The sequence below is a fragment of the Carlito syrichta genome, unplaced genomic scaffold, assembly GCF_000164805.1.
Source record: "Carlito syrichta isolate Samal-C Ts95f unplaced genomic scaffold, Tarsius_syrichta-2.0.1 Scaffold308888, whole genome shotgun sequence".
Lineage (NCBI taxonomy): Eukaryota > Metazoa > Chordata > Mammalia > Primates > Tarsiidae > Carlito > Carlito syrichta.
The window spans coordinates 643,588-662,286 of record NW_007252984.1 but is presented as its reverse complement, the minus strand read 5'-3'; the positions used below and the strand labels follow the sequence as shown (position 1 = coordinate 662,286).

The 18,699-nt window shown below is 41.1% G+C and overlaps 1 protein-coding gene across 3 annotated transcripts in view; it reads right to left on the bottom strand.

Moving 5' to 3' along the window:
- Window positions 1-1,140: 1,140 nt before the first annotated feature.
- Window positions 1,141-18,699, bottom strand: part of SENP2 (SUMO1/sentrin/SMT3 specific peptidase 2) — a 46,552-nt gene continuing 28,993 nt past the window's right edge. For all 3 annotated transcript variants that reach the window (XM_021716729.1, XM_008066344.1, XM_021716730.1), the window contains exons 11-17: window positions 15,170-15,346; window positions 13,531-13,662; window positions 12,238-12,441; window positions 10,410-10,489; window positions 7,396-7,480; window positions 5,790-5,885; window positions 1,141-2,442 (exon numbers count right to left, since the gene is read on the bottom strand). In XM_021716729.1, coding sequence (XP_021572404.1) covers window positions 2,380-2,442; window positions 5,790-5,885; window positions 7,396-7,480; window positions 10,410-10,489; window positions 12,238-12,441; window positions 13,531-13,662; window positions 15,170-15,346 — 837 coding nt within the window. In that variant the 3' untranslated portion in view covers window positions 1,141-2,379. The remainder of the gene's footprint in view (window positions 2,443-5,789; window positions 5,886-7,395; window positions 7,481-10,409; window positions 10,490-12,237; window positions 12,442-13,530; window positions 13,663-15,169; window positions 15,347-18,699) is intronic.

Below are 18,699 nucleotides of genomic sequence, written 5' to 3'. Positions count from 1 at the left end.
GCTAGAGTGCAGTGGCATGAGCTCGGCTCATTGCAGCCTTGACTTCCTGAGTTCAGGCATTCCTTCCACCTCAGCCTCTTGAGTAGCTGGGTCTACAGGCATACACTACTAATTTTCTACTTTATTTCTGTTTATTTTTTTCAAATCAGGGTCTCATTCTGTTGCCAAGGTTGGACCTCCTGGGCTCATGCAATCCTTCTACCTTAGCACCCTGAGTAGCTAGGACTACAGGCATACTTTTTTTGGGGGTAGAGATGAAGTTTCACTATGTTGCCCAGGCTAGTTTTGAACTCCTAAGCTTAAGCAATCCATCCACCTTAGCCTTCCAAAGTGTTGGGATTACAGGCATGAGCCAAGGTGCCCAGGAATTTTTTAATTTTTTGGTACACACGAGATCATGCTATGTTGTCCAGGCTGATCTCAAACTGCTAGGCTCACGCAATACTCTCACCTCAGCCTCCCTAAATGCTGGGCACCACACCTGGTCAGCATACTTTGATGCAAAGCTCAGTGAAAGTTACTTGTAAGAAGCCTCTCAAATAATACACTAAGCCCCAGTATCATTCATTTGGGCAGAATACAGATTGCCATTCCTAACAGAATTTACCTAACATGGAATAAATCTTAATCAAGGTCCTAAACTCTAAGGTGAGGCACACTGAAGCCCAGTGAAAATCAGGTGTTTAGTATAACGCTGACTCAGTGAACCTCTGGCCTTTTGACTGTGACAGCTGCCTAACCCCAGTACTCACTGACACAGCCCCAGGAAAAGGAGCAGGGGCTACAGGAAGGTTCTCTGTGTAGCCTAAGCTTGAGGGAGACTTAGCACAACCTTCTCTTCCTTTAATTATCACCTAACCACAGGGCTTCTGGCCTGGCCAAAGGAGGCCCAGCAGTTTCAATCCACATTACAGACCCAAGTCCTATGCCAACCAAGACTTTCTAAGACCTAGAAAAAACTAACTGCAGTGCTACAACCAATATACCCCTGCAACCTGCAGCCTGGGCCCTTCACAGGCAGGCATAGATTCATAGCTAACACATGCCTGATTTTCCCAATTTTACCTCTTGCTTTTATGCACCAGAACAAGTTTGGGAGGCTTAAGTGAGAAAAGGGTCAGAAATCATTTCAGCATATTCTTTCAGGTTCTGCCAGACAACCTTTTATTATATCAGAAAAGCAACACTAGGCACTAAATCTTGCAAAATATGTTCTGACCAGCTCTAAACTTTCTGAAATTAAAAATGCATAACCACATCTGTTGGGTTTTTCATGAACAAAAGAGTTAAATACAAACTTTCATATGCAAAATAGATTATTGTATAACTGACAACCTCAGAGCCAAATACTAAATTTTCTTCAAATTTCAGTGGGGGAAGAGTGGGGGGTGTTAATTTTAATGAGTACAAAACTTAATTTAGGCTTAATATATAGAAAAAAAACTTTGAGGAAAAATAGCTTTAAATTGAATAGTTATCTTCTGAAATAAACAGCTCAGGCCAGCCCTTACATTCTGAGGTTTGTATTCAACCAGATCTGGGGTGAAAATGAAGATTTCGGGTTTACAGTTACTTTGAATCCATGAATCCAGTTTCAAGAATAAGCCAAGTCACCTCATTTCCAGAAAGGGAAGTCTCTTTAAGATGACCATTATACTCTTCTGAAGATGCTTGGGTAGCCAGAGTTCCTTGGCCACAGTTCCACTTTTCCATAACACTGTGTCAATGCTGTCGTGTCAGATTCCTCTGAAAGGCAACCAGACCCTAGACCACAGCATTTCAGTTTCTCCTGGATCTTTTAAGTCTCTAAAAAAACCCTCCAGCTTCAAGTTGGCAGTTACTGCTCCAGCGATAGAGAAGTTAATTAACACTTCCTTCCGCCCCCAGTGAGATTTCCCTCCTGATCTTCAGCAGGGAGTGGCAGCTTGATTAACATTCCTTTCCGAAATAAATAGTTCAAACAAGTAATTGAGAGTAAAACAGCAGCGGTGCTCGACCACTGCCCAAGATGTCTGCAAATGAGCGAGTGAATGAATACACTGAACAAATAACACAGAAAAAACAATTCACAGAATAAATCCTGCAATTCCCACATTCATAGGGAAAAAAAATCTTAAAAAAAAAATTAGCGTTTGTTCTTGTGTGGGTTGAACAGTCCAAAGCTCTGAGCAGGCACAGCCTTATAAACAGGGTTGCAAGCAGCCCTCTGCACCCCCAGTCAGGATGAGGGTGCCGTGAGAAGCCTTCATGCACTTTGACAGCTCAGTACCTGTGAGAGGACAGAAGTGATGCAGGGACTTTTGAACCCACAATGCATGAGGTATATGGAAACGTCCATGAAAGAACCACCAGCAGCTAGAGGGACCAGGCCAGGCATTCTCACAGCAACTGCTGATGAAGGATTTCCCACACCATCTTCTTCCGGAAGAGAGGCATCTGGTGCTGCAAAGAAGCCCAAACATGCGCATTAGACGTGAATGTGCACAGCATCACAAACTGCAGGAGTGATCATGTAAATAAAGCAAGATGTCCATGTCTTTCATGTACGTGCTGACATTTTGCATATGGAGCATACTTATAAAGTCATAAAAAAAGAAGTTTACAACATTTATTACTACATGACATGTATCATAAGCATTTCTACATGTTAAGAAAACCAAAGCAGTATGCAGAATTATACAATACGGTACAATTTCCTAATAAAAACATGTACCCAAAATGGAAATATCAAAGTAGAGGCCCAATGGATACCTTTTCTACTTCAAAACATTCTAAAATGAACATATTCTACTCTTATATGAGAAAAAAAATTTTTTTTTTTTTTTGAGATAGAATGTCACTCTGTTGCCCAGGTTGGAGTGCAGTGGCATGGTCATGGCTCACTGCAACTTGACCTCCTCGGCTCAGGTGATCCTTCCACCTCAGCCTCCCAAGTAGTTGGGACTACAGGTGTGTGCCACCACGCCCAGTTAATTTTTGTATTTTTTTGTACAGACAGGGATCTCACTATGTTACTCAGGCTGGACTTTAACTCCTGGGCTCAAGCAATCCTCCAGCCTCTACCTCCCAAAGTGCCGGAACCACCAGCCTTCCAAGTAGCTGGAACTACAGGTATTGAGCCACCATGTCCGGCCAACATTAACTATTTAAATAAAGAAAAAAAATAAATCTACAAATTTCTTTCTGTTCTACAAAATGTTGTACATTGCCAGTTCTCCTCAAATAGCAACTTCTCCCTTTGAAATCTCATGCACGTCATTAGGTTCAGAGAGCAATCAACTCCCTATTTGGCAACATCAAAAAATTAGATGTTTTGCATGTTATTCTGCTTTAACTGATAACCACTAAATGGGCCAACTTGCAAAGCAGCAACAACATGGCAACTCCAAAATTCCCTGCAACTCTAGTCTTCTGATGAAATCAAAAGTCCACATTCTTGAGATACTCCAGATGAATCATTATAAATAGCTGCATATACCCTTTATTATAAAGGAGTAATTTCCTATCTGGGGGGTGGAGATGAGTGCTAAAAAGTAACATGACTTAAATTATTTTAAATAGATCAAAATATCTAGTAAAAAACTGCATGTTGATTTTTAGTAAAACTGCTAAGATTGAGACAGAGCAGAGATCTTTTAAGAGGCCTGTCGACCCCAAGAAGCATGGAAATAAAAGAAAATCCTGAGTTCCTTTCAAGGGAAATTCCAGGTACCTCGCTAACCTCAGAAGCAAATAATGACTTGTTAAACAAGAAGATGATAGTAGCCTAAAACAATTGCCAAGGAAGTCAGAGTTCTGGAGATGTCTACTTTTCCCATAGAAACATGGGTAACGTCTTTTTTTTTTTTGAGTCAGAGTCTCACTCTGTCACCCAGGCTGGAGTGCAGTGGCACACTCACGGCCACCACAACCTCAACCTCCTGGGCTCAGGTGATCCTTCCACCTCCGCCTTCCCAGTAGCTGGAACTACAGGCACGCATCACCATGCCCAGCTAATTTTTTGATTTATTACAGAGATGAGGTCTCGCCAAGTTGCCCAGGTTAGTTTCGAACCCCTGGGCTCAGGCAATCCTCTCACCTCCGTCTCCCAAAGTGCTGAGATTACAGGCGTGAGCTGGCTATAACATGGGTAACATCTTAACATATGTCTCTGAGTTGTCTTTCAGAAACCCAGGCCCTGACCCAGAAGCCTACTAAATGGATCTGCTGGCTCTAGGCCTCAGATAAGGGGGAGCTGAGGACTGAATTCTGACCATCATTTTTCATTCTAAATTTCTTCCTGAGGGATCTGAAGGTCATGCTCAGTAGCTACAGTTAACAATTTTTTCCTGACTCCAAATTGTTAAGCCAACCTTTCCTTCCTTAACCAAACTGCAAATCAGAAATCTTTAAATCTTTAAGCCCACTAAAAACTAATGTGTAACCTCCATGTACTGATTTCTGATTTTGCCTGTATCTTCAGCTTTCCTAATGCCTATCCCTGACTTTAAAAACCCTTGACTGGAGGCAATCAGAGAGCAAGATTTGAGCATTTAGTGCCTGGTCCTCCTTGCTTGATGCCCTGCAATAAATGCCTTTTTTTTCCAACGCTGCAAACTTTGGTGTAATTACCTGGCTTTACAGTACCAGGTAAGTGGACCCCAGTTTGGTTCTATAACAAGAATAACCAATAAGTGTTTTTATTTTAGACTGGAGTTATAGTAATTCGGCGTGGGCGCTCTAGTCATTTTATGTTGCTCAAAAGTTTGAAATGGGGTTATTAGTCCTGCTACTCCATAAATATATTTTGTTTAGAAGTCAACATCTATCAAAATGAGTTCTATTGATTATATATATATAATAGACACACACTTCTTTAATTCTTCTATTTATTTATTTTTTAGTTGGAGTCTCACTCTGTCGCCCAGGCCAGAGTACAGTGGCATGCTCATGGCCACAGCGGCCTCAACTTGCTGTGCTCAGGCAATCCTTCCACCTCAGCCTTCCAAATAGCTGGAACTATAGGCATGCACCACCACACCTGGCTAATTTTTTGATTGACTGTAGAGAAGAGCTTTCACCAAGTTGCCCAAGCTGGTCTTGAACTCCTGGGCTCAGACAATCCTCTTGCCTCCGCCTCCCAAAGTGCTGGGATTATAGGCATGACCCACCATGCCCAGCTTAAGAAAAATTAAAATTAAAATTAAAATAGAGATGAGGTGTCGCTATGTTGCCCAGGCTGGTCTCAAACTCCTTGGCTCAAGTGATCCTCCCACCTTGGTCTCCCAAAGTGCTAGGATTACAGGAGTAAGCCACCATGCCCAGTCTGAAAAATATTTTTTAGTGGGGGCTGTCCTCAGTTGTAAAAAGGTTGAGAATCCACTGTAACAAATGTAAATTCTCAAGTATTCCTAACATACTTGAGTTTCTACTTAAATGCAGAGCCATAAGTTACATCTTAGACATGTGGCTTCAGTCCTCACAAGACCTGAATTTTCTCTTGCTATTATATATTGACATGCCTCCTTCTTTGGATAAAATATGAGTACTACAAAGGAAGCAGTGAACGCTGGTGTTCAAATATACGCAAACCTAGAACTAGATATGCAAGTAAGGCCTAGAATAAACCTGACAGCATATGAAACAACCAACCCCTGGCAAGCATAGGGCTATGGCCAGAGTTTGCAGCAATAATAAGAGCAGCACAGCTACTATTATTGAGAGCAGAATGTGTGCCAGGCGCTGGCCAAGTGCTTGAAGTCTATCTTGCTTAATAACAAGTAAGTGGATGCGGAGGGGTTTTCACTCACCTGAGTAAATGTGATAGGTTTGTCCCTAGAGATATAATCTGCATATTTACAAGTAAACATTCCACAATCACTCCCATTCAATTGTTGAGGAATCTCCTAAAATAACGACAACAAAAAAAAGAGAAAAGAAGGGAGGAAGGGGTAAAACATTATCAAATACAAACTCCTTGGACTTTTTCTAAATATCACTGTGGATAAACAATATTATAAGTATTAAGTCTGGTATTGCACAAGCACACAAACCAGCACAATTAGTCTCACTCTATGTGGTATAAAAATCATAGCCATGACATGGAGTACATGACTTCATAGAAAATATTTTTCAGAAGAAGAGAAAAAAAGGGAGAGTTCCATCTCAGCTCATTCAAACAAACCAAATGAAAAGGCGGTTTACTACCAGGAATGTTAGTAAGAATTATTTCAGAAGTATCTGTAAATTTAAAAATGGCTAAGTGTGGCTCAATCAGAAATTTAACTTCTCTTCCCTGGCTAGGAAAATAAGACTACTTTGACCCCTCAGAGCTTCAAGTGGGACAAAGACATGTTTTTGTCCTGAATCAACTCAAATCTTGCCTTGATCGCTCAGTTCTGTCCTAAAACAAAAACAAAACTTGCTACAAGCAGCAATAAGAGCATAATAAGCCAAAGGTGCTGGATTCCAAACCCACATGAAATAAGCTCACACCTTCCCCAGGCCTGTGTGCCCTCATCTTGGCCAATCCTTGACGCACTCTAGCTGTCAGGCACAGGTAGCCCAAGATAATAAGAGCATGGGAGAGCCTGATTCCACTGCTCAAAAACAAACTATGTGACAATAGCTCAATTTTTACTTATTCAAAGACTTACATAAACAAACTCCAAGATAAATTTTGGACAAGAACTTTAAAGTTTTATTAGCGCCAACAAAGAAAAGTAGCTGACTTGAATGTATTCATTTTTTTCTCCAATTCTAAGAGAGATGGGCTAGCACACAGTTAATATTTACATTTGGAGCAAGAAGATAATAGCTAGGCAACCATCTTAGCTAAATTAATTACTAAAGATTTAGATGTAGGTCATGCTTAAGATGTATACTTTTTTTTTTTAAGCGCTACCACGCCCAGCTAATTTTTGATTTGTTGTAGAGATGAGGTCTCGTCAAGTTGCCCAGACGGGTCTCAAGCCCGCAGGCTCAGGCAATCCACTCACCTTGGCCTCCCAAAGTGCTGGGATTACAGACTGAGCCACCGAGCCCGGCCTATACTTTTTAAAAAAAAAAAAAAAAAAGGAGTCTCACTCTGTTGCCCAGGCTGGAGTGCGGTGACACACTTATGGCTACCCCAGCGTCCACCTGCTGGGCTTGGCGATCCTTTTGCCTCAGGCTTCCAAGTAGCTGGAACTACAGGTGCGTGCTACCATACCCGTCTAATGCTGGTCTCGAACCCACAGGCTCAGGCAATCCACTTACCTCGGCCTCCCAAAGTACTGGGATTACAGGCTGAACCACCAAGCCCAGCCAAGATGTATACTTTTAGAGAATGCATGTCATGGAAGGAAGCACAAATATGAATATGAAACTGTCAGTAAATGCAACAAAGTATGTCAAATATAGATGGTCATCACTTACATGTGCCTTCATGCTGTAGTGGGTCCACTCTAGAAGATTCAGGTCAATATTTCTTTTGGTCTTACTTTCATCCTGTAAATACTGACTAAAAAAAGAGAATAAATACATTGATGAATCCCTACAGAGATTAACCATTATGGTTACAAAAGGCATTGTGATATTTAATAGATATGTTATTTTCAAATCTACATTCATTAGCTTTTTAAAAACATGACTGGTTTTTGGTTTATAAATGTAAACTAGGGAGTTTTTCATGCCTACAAAAATTGTACGTGCTTGTTTTATAAAAAAACAAAACAGACTGGGCACGGTGGCTCTAGTCCGTAATCCCAGCACTTTGGGAGGTCGAGGCAAGAGGATTCCTGAGCTTTAAGACCAGCCTGGGCAACTTGGTAAGACTTGTCTCTACAATAAATCAAAAAATAAGTCAGGTGTGGTACTGCATGCCTGTAGTTCCAGCTACCTGGAAGGCTGAAGTGGAAGGATTGCCTGAGCCCAGCAGGTCAAGGCTGCGGTGGCTGTGAGCATGCCACTGCACTCCAGTCTGGGCAACAGAGTAAGACTTCCATTCAAAAAAAAAAATCAAAATATAAAATAATGTAAAAAGCAAAAGACCCCTGTAATAACCATTCTAGAGTAATTACTATTAACAGTTTGCTGTGGATGTCTCTAGTTATCTACCCTACCCCTATACATCAGTTTTAAAATATGCATTTTATTCTATTTAAAAAGTACTTCATTTTGCAACTTGCATTTCCTCACTTAAAAATAGATATGAAACAAGAAAACTGGCAAAGACTCTTAAAAAAAAAAAGCCATTGCCATCCAAAAATTAAAAAGTAAAGATTACCCTAAATTAAAGAAGACTAAAGAGACATTGAGAAAATGCATGAACCCTGACTGGCTCCTGCATTAAGTTGAAAAAAAGCTATAAGATACCTCAAGACATCAAAATATGGACCATATATTACATATGAATAACTTTTCTTAAGTGTCATAATGACATTGTAGTTATATAGGAAATTTCCATATTCTTAGGAGATAATAAATATTAAATGATTAATTGTATCCACATCTCCAGAAGACTATCAAGTTTAACAACCTCAGAATCCAGTTTTCTTTTCTTTTTTTTTTTTTTTTTGAGTTAGAGCCTCACTCTGCCACCCAGAATGGAGTGCAGTAGCATGCTGCCGGTCACCACAGCCTCGACCTGCTGGGCTCTGGTGATCCTTCCACCTCAGCCTTCCAAGTAGCTGGAACTACAGGCACACGCTAGCAGGCCCGGCTAATTTTTTATTTTTTGTAGAGACGAGGTCTCGCCAAGTTGCCCAGGCAGGTCTCGAACCTGCGGGCTCAGGCAATCCACTCGCCTCGGCCTCCCAAAGTGCTGGGATTACAGGCTGAGCCACCCAGCCTGGCCGGCATCTCAGTTTTCATCCAAGTCTGCATATAAGGTAAGACAATGTTAGAACAGGGCATGGATTATTAATGGATGCAATATTGCCCCCAAGACAGTAAAAACTGGTTCTTAGGAGGCCAAAATCTTAGCATGGTTTGTAGCCCTCTAAAATGTATTCCCGCTGGGCTCGGTGGCTCAGCATGTAATTCCCTGCTTGGGAGGCTGAGGTGAGTGGATTGTCTGAGCCCGTGGGTTCGAGACCCACCTGGGCACCTTGGCGAGACCTCATCTCTACAATAAATTAAAAAATTAGCCGGGCGTGGTAGCGCACGCCTGTAGTTCCAGCTACTTGGAAGGCTGAGCGAAAGTATCGCTGGAGCCCAGCAGATGGAGGCTGCGGTGGCTAGGAGCGGTCACTGCACTCCAGTCTGGGCGACAGAGTGAGACTTCAACTTAAAAAAAACCAAACAAACAAAAAATTATGTATTCCCTAGTATTATTTTCTCTTGTTAGAGAAAAATTAAAATTTTTACTCCAGGGAGGAGGATAAAAATGAAAAAAAATAACTTGAGAAAAACAGGACTAGGAGCATCAAGAAAGGGAGCAGGCTTTCAGATGCCAGCAGAAACTGAACCCTTCGTACTCAAAAAAGAAAAAGAAGAAAAAAGTATGAATTTACATTCATAGTAAAGTATAATGAGATAAACAATCATAAATAAAGGATCTTGTATACTAAAGCAACATTGAATTTATTACTGTTAATAATGACGCTTTGCAGTCAAAAGTCTCTCTTGAAAAAAAACAATGACCTTTCTTCACAAGATTAATTCAGCAACTTCATTCATCCTTAGTAAAGTTAAAAGTAGGAACCTGAAGGCCAGGTGCAGTGGCTCACACTTGTAATCCCAGCACTTTGGGAGGCCAAGGTGAGAGAACTGCTAGAGCCCAAGAGTTCAAGATCAACCTGGGTAACAGCAAGACCTCATTTCTACAAAAAATTTTTTTTAAAAAGGTAGAAACTTGCATTTGCTTCTAGTGGGCAGAAAATAAAAAATGGACTAAATGATACACCTCCTCACTATAAAATTCATGTCTGCTTTACATAGCAAAGAAGTGACTATGCTTTAAAAAGGCGGATTTCTAGCAATTACTAATTGAAATAGTTGCCTGCAGACTATATCCTTTATTATTATTTCTTGTTGTTGTTGGTTTGTTTTACTTTAAAGTTTTTGGGGAAACTATATACTTTAAACATTACCCCTGGGTTCTATGAGATAAACCCAACTCTCATGGAGTTTAGAACATTCAGACTAATAAAGCAATCCCAAAGAAATCTAATTCAAATCACAGGATTCTAATAAGACATATTTCACATCATGACACATGACAAACTTGTTTTCAATGACACTACAAGACCTCTCAGATGAGATCAGTCATTAGGCTATTTTTAGGCAAGAAAAAAAAACGATTCAAGTTAAGTCTGAACAACTAGGAAGACAGTCTTCACTATGTACATCAGACTCCCATTCATCCCACTTCCTAGGATTAAATATAGGAAAGATTATCTAACAAGGGTAAAACGGGACAACAGTGTAGTTTTTCAACCATTACTCACAGGAGAATCTCACAAATCCGATGGCCCTTTTGTCCCATTGAATCCAGATACTTAAGACACTTTTTTCTTAGGTCTATCACCTATAATGGAAAAAAAATGTAACATCTAGACACATCCTAAATGTAACAGGAGTGAGAATTTTACTTCCAAAATGAAAGGCATCTTTAAAAAAATCAATACATGTACCAGCATGAAAGCATTTCTAAGACAAATTTTTTAGTTCGAAAAAAAGAAGTTAGCCGGGCTCAGTGGCTCAGCCTGTAATCCCGCGCCTTTGGGAGGCTGAGGTGAGTGGATTGCCTGAGCCCGCAGGTTTGAGACCCGCCTGGGCAGTGAGACCTCATCTCTACAATAAATCAAAAATTAGCTGGGCATGGTAGCGCGCACCTGTAGTTCCAGCTACTTGGAAGGCTGAGGCGGAAGGATCGCGAGAGCCCAGCAGGTCAAGGCTGCGGTGGCCAGGAGTGTGCCACTGCACTCTAGTCTGGGTGACGGAGTGAGACTCCAACTAAAAAAAAAAAAAAAGTTACAAAACATCACAGATGATACAAGTTCAAAATTACATATTTCAGCCAGGCATGGTAGCTCACCCCTGTAATCCCAGCACTTTGGAAGGTGGAGGTGAGAGGATTGCCTGAGGCAACTTGGTGAGACCCCATCTCTACAATAAATCAAAAAAATTAGCCAGGTATAGTGGCACATGTCTGAAGTTCCAGCTATTTAGAAGGCTGAGGCGCAAGGATTGCCTAAGCCCAGCAGGTCAAGGCTGTAGTAGCCATGATCATGCCGCTGTACTCCAGCCTGGGCAACAGAGTGAGACTCCGACTAAGAAAAAATTAAATAAGTAAAAAATAAAATAAAATAAAATTACATCTTTCTATTCTTGGAGAAAGACCTAGAAACTTATTCACCAAAATATTATTGGTTCTCTCAGAGTGATGAGACCTTTTGCTTTCTTCTTTATTTTTTTACCTACACCATCTTGTAAGCAAAACTAACTAAGCATCATAACCCTAAAACTATTTCCTGTCAAAAATGAAAGCTGTCAGTGGTTCAGCCTGTAATCCCAGCACTTTGGGATGCCGAGGTGAGTGGATTGCCTGAGCCTGTGGGTTCGCAACTAGCCCAAGCAACTCGGCGAGACCTTGTCTCTACAATAAATAAAAAAAATTAGCCGGGTGTGGAAGTGCGTACTTGTAGTTACGGCTACTTGGAAGGCTGAGGCAGAAGGATCGCCAGAGCCCAGCAAGTTGACGCTGGAGTGGCCGTGAGTGTGCCAATGCACTCCAGCCTGGGCAACACAGTGAGACTCCAACTCAGAAAAAAAAAACCAAAAAAACGAAAGCTCTTCAAATAAAGGGACTCGTCATCTAGCTTTCCAAGTTGTTCAACTCAAACTCAAGACTAAAAAGGAACTCTGCAGAGTATGCCTATAACATATACAATTGGTTTTCCACTGGACAGAATAGGGTACCATTAAAAAACTAGTCTCGCCGGGCTCAGTGGCTCATCCTGTAATCCCGCGCCTTTGGGAGGCTGAGGTGAGTGGATTGCCTAAGCTCGCGGGTTCGAGACCCGCCTGGGCAGCGAGACCTCATCTCTACAATAAATCAGAAAATCAGCCGGGCGTGGTAGCGCATGCCTGTAATTCCAGCTACTTGGAAGGCTGAGGAGGAAGGATCACCGGAGCCCAGCAGGTCGAGGCTGCAGTGGCCGGGAGCAGCCACTACACTCCAGTCTGGGTGACAGAGTGAGACTCCAACTCAAAAACAAAAAAACAAAAAACTAGTCTCTACTCAAATTCCAACAATAAACCATCTCTACTCACCACCAGGCTCCAATGTACCTTCCGATGAATAGGCACCAGAATAAGTTCTTGTTCAAAGAGATTTACCCCTTTGGTCCATCTTTTCACTGCTTGGTAACCCCCAGACTTTAATTTAGGATAGAAAAAAGTACTGAATGCATGAAGTGCTGGATAGCCTTGTTTTTTATTTCTTTCCACCAGAAGATTCATATAGAAATTAATTACCTACAAAATATCAAGACCAAGAGTGTAAAAGTCGGAACATAGCGAGTATACTATCAAAACTACATTTCTAAATGAGTAAGGATGAATTAGAAGGTAAGTCACTAAAGAAACAGATAAAGAACGTCCAGAACTTAGCTGAAGACAGGGAAAAAATATCAGTAAAAAATGAGAGGGATTAAAAAGGAATGAAATTGTACTTTTGAGGCGTATGAATAACACTTAACAGAGCCAAAAGAAACCCAAGGAGAAAGCAATAATGAGAAGATATGTGTAACTGTAGCACACACAAAAAATGAAGAAACATTAGTGGAAGTGAATTTTACTACATTGTAAATTATACATCCATTAAAATATTAACTAGAAGGAAGCACACCAAAATACTACTATTTTATTTTTGACTGGTGGCACTTACGAACAATGTCTTTATTTCACTTCTTCTGTATTTTCCAAATTCTCCGTAATAAACAAACTACATTTATACTGTGAAATACGATATTCTAGCTTTAAAAGAATGTGTTTGAAGGTAACGAGTCATAGGAAACTAGGGTAGGAAAACAAAGGAGAAGATGCAGGGACTGAGCAGTTAGGGAAGGAATCAACTGGAAAATAGGCAAGAAGAACTAAGAGCTACTTTTTGCTAAATAGCTAAGGATACACGATGACAAATTAAGCAGTTATCATTCAAATTGAATAAAGAAAAACACATATAATATACATATAGTGATCAATGTATGCCTTTATTATTGAAAAAATAAGGCTCCTATAAGAATTCATCTAAAATAAAATATGAGTATCACTTGCTGCTTCCTCCCATTCACTGCTGCACTAGGGTTTATAAAAATGTCATTGAAGACCAGTAAGTGAAGTGGTGGATACCACTAAGTACAGAAACAAAAGAGAGAAATATTGCTAATTAAAGGTAGAAAGCAACTAGAATTAACTATCTTTTTAAGGTTTAAAACATGTTTGTTTTAAATAAAACTAAAATTTGCTTTACTAACCACTTATAATTTGGTAGAAATCACTTTGGTTATGGATAGCAAACAGTTAAACATAGTAAGAATCAAAGGGAGGGGGAAGACAACTTACTTCATCATTGAGCCAGTGATAGTTCTTTAATGTCTGGATGTCTCCTCGAGTAATTCGCAATTTGAAAGCACTACTTAGGATCTCATCTTGTGGGCCATGGCCTAGGGCATTACTGATTTCCTTTTCCATGTCCTGAATTAGGAAGTACAGAGGTGCTATTTTAATACAGAACTACTTCAACCACTATCAGATATGAAGATCTGAGACTGAAAGGTTTTCATCTCTGCAACACCTGACTTCTGAGAATACACTATCAAAGACTTACTAAATTGCATTACAGAAATATTTAAGCTTAGGACTACAAGGCAGTCTTACTAATGGCTATAACAAGTGCTGGTTCAATCATTAGCTTCTGAAAACAATAATTTAGTAATTATATTTACATCTAAAGTGTGGTTTCAACTATCGTACTCCCATGCACTGAGCACTATGAGCCAAACATGGGGAGAGATGCTTGAAGCATATCATTCATCCTCACTTGTGGGGAAGGCATTACTGTCGTTTTATAGAAGAGAAAATTGAAGCCCAGAGTGTTTACCTTACATGCTCAAAGTCATATAATTATTAAAAGGTAGAGCCAAGATTTGAACCGAGGTGTGTCTAACTTTCTAGCCTTTGCTTCCTTCCTAATACTAAAATCCTGATTTGTCTCCTGAACTTTTATTTTAAAACATCAAAATAAAATTGGGACATCTGAGGAATTATTTTCCTCTGAATATTTTTACTACTGCTTCCTCCCATTGCACAGAGATTTGCTATTTTATGAATCACTCTCTCCACTTGAATGCCCAATATATAGTAAATGTTCAAGAGATATTCACTGAATAAGACTGTCATCTACCAAGACAACAATGGAAAGGAAGCCAAGATGTGGATGCACCTTTAACATAAGAACTCTAACATTTCTTGTTTTCTCTAAGTTTTTAGTATTCTCAAATGCAATAATCAACAAAAGGGACATTTTAGTAAATTACAACCACTTTTTTAAAAAAACTACAATGGCCGGGCTCGGTGGCTCAGCCTGTAATCCCGTGTCTTTGGGAGGCTGAAGTGAGTGGACTGCCTGAGCCTGCGGGTTCGAGACCCGCCCAGGCAACTTAAATCAAAATCTACAATAAATCAAAAAAAATTAGCCAGGCGTGGTAGTATGTGCCTGTAGTTCCAGCTACTTGGAAGGTTGAGGCGGAAGGATTGCCAGAGCCCAGCAGGTTGATGCTGCGGTGGCCGGGAGCGGGCACTGCACTCCAGTCTGGGCGACAGTGAGACTCCAACTCAAAAAAAAAAAAAAAAAAAACTGCAATGAATGTATTCTTAATGCCAAACACATGCTATGTAACTCAACACATTTGAAGGTTAGTAAAAGAAATTACAAAGAACCCACTTTATTCCAAGATATGTAATGATTATGTCTACTCTCATTTGCTAAATAATAGAATAAATAGTCTGATCACTTAGGCTACCTTCATGGATCACTAATTATCAACGTAGCCAAAGTGAATAAAAAGACCATGATTTTTTTTTTAAGACATTCATTCCACTCCTGGAGAAAGCCCTCAAAATAAAACATTCATTCAAGTTTAGAAAAAATGAGATATCAAAACATGCCTCTTTGTTGGATCAATGCAAAGAACAATAATACCTCTGTAAGTTCAAGGAGATCATCCGTTCTTCTATCCCTCTCTTTGATTAAGCAATTCTTTTCTTTTGTCTCAAGTAGTGACACTTTCCTCCTGAGCAAGCCATTGCTTCCACTGCCCAGGCGGAGTCGAGCCGACACTTCTTCTGATAGGTCAGGCTCCAGCTGGTATCCCCTCCTCTGATCAAACAAAAAGTTTCTACATTCTATTGACATGTTTAATACTTGCAGATACAAACATACATTGCCCCTGAAATCTAAAGCAGTCTCATTAAGTTGAAAGAAAATAATCAGCAAATCACCCAAACCAGCAAAGTAGATTTAGCTTACCTACCTGTCCCTGTGAGGGGTAACAAAAGGTGCTGATCTAAGGTTCACAGTAAACCTCAATTATGAACCATGAAAAAGAACACTCACCACTTTCCCTGAGGGTCGCAAGAAAAGTATTTTCAATGATCCTATCTCAATTAAAAATACTGTGGTTAAAAGACATTTTGAAAGTGTATCTCAGCCCGTAATTCCAGCACTTTGGGAGGCCGAGGCGAGTGGAATGCCTGAGCCCACAGGTTCGAGACCCGCCCGGGCAACTTGGGGAGACTGCGTCTCTACAACAAATAAAAAAAAAAAACCAAAACTAGCCGGGCATGGTAGCGTGCGCCTGTAGTTCCGGCTACTTGGAAGGCTGAAGTGGAAGGATCCTCAGAGCCCAGCAGGTCGAGGCTGTGGTGGCCGGAAGCGTGCCACTGCACTCCAGTCTGAGCGACAGAGTGAGATTCCCAACTCAAAAAAAAAAAAAGAAAGAAAAAAATAAGACCCATAATCCCATCACTCAGAATAAACCACTGCTCTCCTAGTTTATCTTTGTAAAAAGTAATTCTAAATTACAGAAAAATGCACAGAATATTAATGTACTATTTAATTTTTGTAAAACAGATACCTATATAACCACCATTCTGGTCAATGATTAAAATTCTGCAGCAACCCAGAAACTCTGATAAGGTATCTTCCTATCATAACCCTTGATATCAAATTTAAGCCATCTAGAAGACAAACTTTTTTTTTTTTTTTTTTGAGTTGGAGTCTCACTCTGTCACCCAGACTGGAGTGCAGTGGCCATTCCTGGCCACCGCAGCCTCAACCTGCTGGGCTCTGGCAATCCTTCCGCCTCAGCCTTCCGAGTAGCTGGAACTACAGGCGCACGCTACCATGCCCGGCTAATTTTTTATTTATTGTAGAGATGACGTCTTGTCAAGTTGCCCAGGTGGGTCTCGAACCCGCAGACTCAGGCAATCCAAAGTGCTGGGATTACAGGCTGAGCCACCGAGCCCAGCCAAGACAAACTATTTTAAAATTAGGAAATGTATTTAGAAATAGAGCTTTGGATTATTTCATACTCATTTAAAGAAACCTAGCCAGTACTCTTCACTCCAGCTAACTTCCAGTCATTCTAGTCCTCAGCACCCAGCAGTTGTTGGCCCTTCCCATGGTCCCTGACAGCAATCTTTGGGTTCAGCAAGGATGACAACAGTATGTAGTCTTCAGCCAGGTTCCAAATACCCTCACTATGTTCACTTTAACTCTGAGCTTTAGTTCCTCTGATCCTTTAGCTCTTGCTCCACATGTAATAAATGATAATTCAACACAAAGGCTCCACTCTGAGCCATTGGAACTGGTAAACATTAGAAAAGAGAAAGTTCATTCGGGCTCAGTGGCTCAGCCTGTAATCCCGTGCCTTTGGGAGGCTGAGGTGAGTGGATTGCCTAAGGCTGGGCAACTTGGCGAGACCTCATCTCTACAATAAATCAAAAATTAGCCAGGCGTGGTAGCGCACACCTGTAGTTCCAGCTACCTGGAAGGCTGAGGCGGAAGGATCGCCGGAGCCCAGCAGGTCGAGGCTGCGGTGGCCGGGAGCGGCCACTGCACTCCAGTCTGGGTGACAGAGTGAGACTCCAACTCAAAAAAAGAAAAGAGAAAGTTCTAACTTATGACCTAAGACCATCACTTATGGCTGGGCACCGTAGCTCACACCTGTTATCCCAACACTTTGGGAGGCTGAGACAGGAGGACTGCTTGAACCCAGAAGTTCAAGACCAGCCTGAGCAACAAAGCAAGACCTTGACCCCATCTCTACAAAAAAAATCAAAATAATTAGCCAGGCATGGTGGTATACACCTGTAGTCCCAGCTACTAGAGAGGCTGAGGAGGAAGGACCACCCAAGTCTTGTGCTGCAGTGAGCTGTGATCATGCCACTGCACTCCAGCACTCCAACGTGAGTGACAGAATGAGACCCTGACTCAAAAAAGAAAAAAAGGACGATGACTTAGCCTTAAAATTAATTCTTATGAAGAGTTCTAGTGGGAGAACACAAACTTAACAAACTGATACTCAGCACAAAGTAGTCCCCCACACTTTTATATTTCCATGGACCTAAAATGTGAAATAGCCTAAAATTCAAGTTTGCATTTAATTTAGGAATATATTTCTGGTTACCAAAACATTTTTTTTTTCTTTTGAGTCAGTCTCAGTCTGTCAACAAGACTGGAATGCAGTGGTATGAACATGGCCATTGCAGCCTTGACCTGCTGGGCTCAGGCGATCCTTGTTTCAGCTTTCCAAGTAGCTGGGACTACAGGCATATGTCACCACGGCTAGCTTAGTCTCACTAAGTTGCCCAGGCTGGTCTTGAACCCCTGGGTTTAGACAATCCTCTTGCCTCTGTCTCCCAAAATGTGAGCCACCACAACTGGCCAACACTTTGCCATAATTAAAAATGTTGAGTAACCCCCTCAGGTCCCCTGCTACTGTGGGAGCTTTTCTGTGCTCTCAGTAAATTCTGCTTTCTCAAAAAATTAAATTAAATTAAAATGTTTGTATTACAGTGGAGATCACTGGAACACTTCTTATTCCAATACTGTTTGTATTACAGTGGAGATCACTGGAACACTTCTTATTCCAATGTGACATCTAATTTACGTATAAGATTACTGACGGGATCCGTGACTCAGCCTGTAATCCCAGCACTTTGGGAGGCTGAGGTGAGTGCATTGCCTGAGCCCGCAGGTTTGAAACCAGCCTGAGGAACTGGTGAGACCTCGTCTCTATGATAAAATCAAAAATTAGCCAGGCATGGTAGCGTGTGCCTGTAGTTCCGGCTACTTGGAAGGCTGAGGCAGAAGAATCGCTGGAGGCCAGCAGGTCAACCCTGGGATGGCCATGAGTGTGCCACTACACTCCAGCCTGGGCAATGGAGTGAGACTCCAACTAAAAAAAAAAAAAAAATTAAAATGACTAATAATTTCAAGTAAATCTGACATCTTCACTCTCAAAGTCCTGAATATATCATATCTTAACCAAGAGATGCATGATTTTAAAAAATTATCTGGGCCGGGCTCAGTGACTTAGCCTGTAATCCCACGCTTGGGGAGCCCGAGGTGAGTGAATTGCCTGAGCCCGCGGGTTTGAGACCCGCCTAGGCAACTTGGTGAGACCTCATCTCTACAATAAATCAAAAAAAGTAGCCGGGCGTGGTAGC